General features: G+C 46.1%; 1 protein-coding gene across 1 annotated transcript in view; it reads right to left on the reverse strand.

Moving 5' to 3' along the window:
* The window catches only part of MICA (MHC class I polypeptide-related sequence A), an 83,634-nt gene that overhangs the window by 2,141 nt on the left and 77,317 nt on the right, over positions 1–4,176 (reverse strand). The window contains exons 3-4 of the mRNA XM_006896270.1: positions 3,574–3,858; positions 2,539–2,820 (exon numbers count right to left, since the gene is read on the reverse strand). Of these exons, the coding sequence (XP_006896332.1) occupies positions 2,539–2,820; positions 3,574–3,858 (567 nt within the window). The remainder of the gene's footprint in view (positions 1–2,538; positions 2,821–3,573; positions 3,859–4,176) is intronic.

The following is a 4,176-nucleotide window of genomic DNA, read 5'->3' on the forward strand; positions in this document are numbered from 1 at the left end:
TATTTATTATTATTTTATGTGTGTACTGTCAAATTGGATCTGACTGGTACAGGAGGCGATTATTCCTCCTTCTTCAGCAGAGCATCTGGTGGACTTGAACCATGCACCTCTGGGATTGCAGTGCAGCTTCCTGCCACTAGGCCACCAGAGCTCGCCTAAATTTTTTGTTTTTATGTTTCATTTATTTCAAGTGAACATGGTCACTTAGGAGCAGAGAGAAAGAGAATGACACACTTGTGCACCATTGTGGTCTGCTTGTCCCCACTGCTGTCCATTCCTGTGTCTTCGCTTCATTTACTCTGGAGTTAAAGGAAAAACCATTAAGAAACATTAGTGAGTATTCAGTATTTGCAGAAAGTAAGTTTCTAATCCTTCACAGTTTCTCCTCACTCTCTAAAGTCCCAAAAATAGACTTGACTTTGGCCTCAGGGACGATAACACCCTTTCTCTCCTCTGCCTGTCACCCTACTTTTCCCAGATCTTGCTAGTCTCCTCTTAGCACTATATCTACATTGTCATTTGTCCCTACTTGTCACCCGCCACACTAGAGAAAAGATGGCTGGATTCAAGGACTAGATCTAGGAACAGAAACACAATCCCTCTTCTGCTTGAGTACTAACTCATCTCCTGATAGAATGGGAGGACTTTCTAAAATGAGGCCCCAACTCCAATTCTCCTAGACGTGGATTAAGGTGTCACGTAGTTCCTTTTCTCCCTAAGTTATCCATCCTTTTCACCTGCAGATGAGATGTTCATACATACGCATGAGGGCTTGTTCCTGCTCTCCTGACCTGGCTCAAATACAAGCACTGACTGCCACCTTTCCACAGCTGCCCACCACACCCTGAGCCAGCAGCTCCTACCTGGAAGATTCAGGGTGGCCAATGGTCCAACTAAGAAAACATGGCCAGCACAGAGTCCGTATCTGTCCTGACCCAAGAGCACTCCTCACTATGGAGGTCCTGTCTCCCCTGACCCCTCGATACCCAGCAGGCTCTCAAGCTGCACTTGGACCTCCACTGCTGTTGAACTTTTCACTCAGTCACTGGACATCTAATTGACCTTATCTGAGTAAACACATACAAAGTGTTCTGGAATAAAAAAAATTAAGGAGGACTTTGAAAAATTAGCACATGCCTGTCACACCTTTTCCAGACAAATGCCACCACTGGTTTAGGACACACCCCTTCTGTCCCTTGGGGAACCTGAGCTTCATTCTTTCTCTGGGTTATGTATTTAATTTACTTTATGATAAAACATAAAATTAATTTCCTTTATTCTCTTTTCCACTCTCCTCAATCAATCTGATTGCTAGTGATCCCTTACTTCACATTTGCAGGCCTATGACACCAGGAGAGAGAGGAAGTAGATCAGAAAGGACAAGAGGAGGCCACAGAATGCAGAAAAATGACCCCAGTATATGTCCCCTCTGAACCGTCCCTAGGGAGGATGAAGAGGAAACCCTGAGGCAGAACAAAACCATAGCCCCCCTGAGGTGTACTGCTCTGTCTTCCCAAATTGCTTAGAACATCTGCTCATCTTCTCTTCACTTCTGTCACAAGGAAGCAGAAGGAACGTAAAGACACGAGGGGAACTTTAACAGAGAGCACAGAGCATGTTTTCCAAAGGAAATCAAACCCAAGACTCGGGTCTGCAGGAGAGAGCTGAGGGACTGCTGAATGCACAGAGGATGCCCAACACAGGAGCACAAAACTCAACTGTCTAAGTGAAGCCTGTCTTGTCAGGTTAGAAACTCCTTGGGTTTTTGTGGGTTTTTTTGTTTATTTGGGGGTTTTTTTTGGTCTTTTCACGATAGACAGGTAATATGACGACATCCTAACAAAGTTTAAGGGAGGCACATATCATAGAAAAGCATAAGCACCCAATCATCACACTTATGAACTGAAAGTGAATCATATTAAAAACTCTTATATGATTGTTCTCTCTGGTACCTCTGTTATCCAGGCCCTTGTCAATCAGCCCCTAAACATCCACCACATCTCATGTGATGAGAGATTGCTTAAGGGATGGAAAGAGAAAGTAGAGTACAGAGAGGAGCCTGGTTCTCATTCAGCCCCACCCCACCCTGGGAGCAAAGGGCTCAGGCTGAACATTTGAGGACTCTCATCTGGTCCTGGCTTTGGGAAGGACCGAAGGAAGGGTCTTATTGCAGATATGGCTCACAATTGTCTTTCCAAAAATCTCAGGTTTTTATCTCCTGTTATTTTTTCCATCTTTAACCAAGAAGAAAAGCCTCTTTCCTGGCAGGGACCTACCTACTGCCAATCATACTGCAGTTTTCTCACTTGAGCTTCCCACATGTGCTGATTTCTTCTTGCAATACCAAAAGACAATACCAGCAGCACCAAGAACAATAACAAAAGCAACAAAAATGATCATCCATGTTGACCAATGTCCTGGGGACCCTAAAAAACAAAAACAACAACCACAACAACTTTATTATATACCGGCTCTTCTTTCCTCCACCCTAGCCCCTAACTCCCAGGGTCAGAGCCTTCCAAGGTTGCCTGTACTCACCTAAGGTCTCTGGGTGTGTACTCTTCTTTCCATTGTGTTCCACACGGCAGCTGTACTTCTGTTCCTTTCCATGGGGAACCTTTATGGACACCCAGGTCTCATAGGTTCCATTTGCATGAGGCAGGACACACCCATGGAACTGGGAGTCCTGGCTGCTCAGAGGGTCCCCATCCTGCAGCCAGGTCAGTGAGATATTCCTGGGATAGAAACCAGAAGCCTGGCACTTCAGGGTGACACTGTCCGCTGTGGTGTTAATGTGGCTCACATTCACCACTGGGGACACTGGGAAGAGAGAGGTTAGAACCTGTGAGACACGCGGCCAAGCTTTGCTTCCAAGTCTGAGTGAGACAGAACATGGCTGATCCTCTCCACATTCACATTCCTGCTCTGAGCAGAAGGCTCATTTAGCCACTAGCCCTCTGACTCCCTGCTGCACACAGTGTATTTGGGACCCTGGGATCACAATTTCTGAGACTGGCAGGAAGATGGGACCTCGGATTACCGTCCCTTTCTGTACCCACATGTTGATGCTGGAGGGAGAAGAACTAGGTGGTTCCTGGGTCATGGGGACTAAGAAGGAACTCTCCAGGCTGAGGCAAGCTGGCGCCAGAGGGGAAAGCCACGTGGCTGTGAGATCCTCCCAGACTGAGGGTCCTAACACTCAGCTTCCCAGGTCAGTGTTCTATCTGAGGGCCCACTGCTTTCCTGAATGTACCGGACATGTCATTTGTCTACCCATCTATGTGTGTCTAACCAGTAACTTTAACAGGACAAGCAACTCAGAACACAAAAGTGCCAATAAAGATCCACCAGATGCTCTTCCTGGAGAAGGAGGAACAATCTCCTCCTGTACCAGTCGGATCTGATTTGACGGTACACACACACACACACACACACACACACACACAATATAATAAAATAAAAAAAAAAGTGCCAATAAAGCACACATGGATCCCACAGGACAGAGAAGATTCGCTCAGGTAATACAGAATGAAGGGGACCCAGGGGATGAGGGCCCTTCTCCAGGCTTAGTACCTGTCCTCTCTGTGAAGTCTCTCCAGGTGGCCAGGTTTCGCAGTTTTTCACAAGCCTCGGCTTCCACATGGTGACTATAATCCTTGTGTTTATTCTCATCTTTATCCCAGGACTCCTTGATTTTCCGAGCCCAGGCCTGGGATGAGGAACTGAGCTCCATCCATTTCAGAGTCTCCGGGTCGTAGGATAGAAAGGGCTCCCCATTTAAACAGAATTCCCAGAAGGCTCTGGTGGTGTTGTCTTCCATGATCTCACAGCCCCGCATCTCCTGGAGGGAATGCAAACCTGCCCCCACCCAGTAAAGTGTGGTTAAAATGTAAGTATAATAAAGTTAAATTAGCTCTCCGCTGTAAAAAGCTAAAGATCTAAAGTAAATAAACTACTAAAGTGACTTTACTAAATAATGAACCCACAATAGCTGAGACACAAACTGGGATTAGATACCCCACTATGCTCAGCCCTAAACTATGGTATTTAGTAACAAAAATGCCCGCCAGAGAACTACAAGCCAGTGCTTAAAACTCAAAGGACTTGGCAGTGCTTCATATCCCACTAGAGGAGCCTGTTACATAATCGATAAACCCCGATACACCCTACCATCAC

Source organism: Elephantulus edwardii, unplaced genomic scaffold (genome assembly GCF_000299155.1).
Source record: "Elephantulus edwardii isolate Elephantulus edwardi_28Jun2011 unplaced genomic scaffold, EleEdw1.0 scaffold00184, whole genome shotgun sequence".
NCBI lineage: Eukaryota > Metazoa > Chordata > Mammalia > Macroscelidea > Macroscelididae > Elephantulus > Elephantulus edwardii.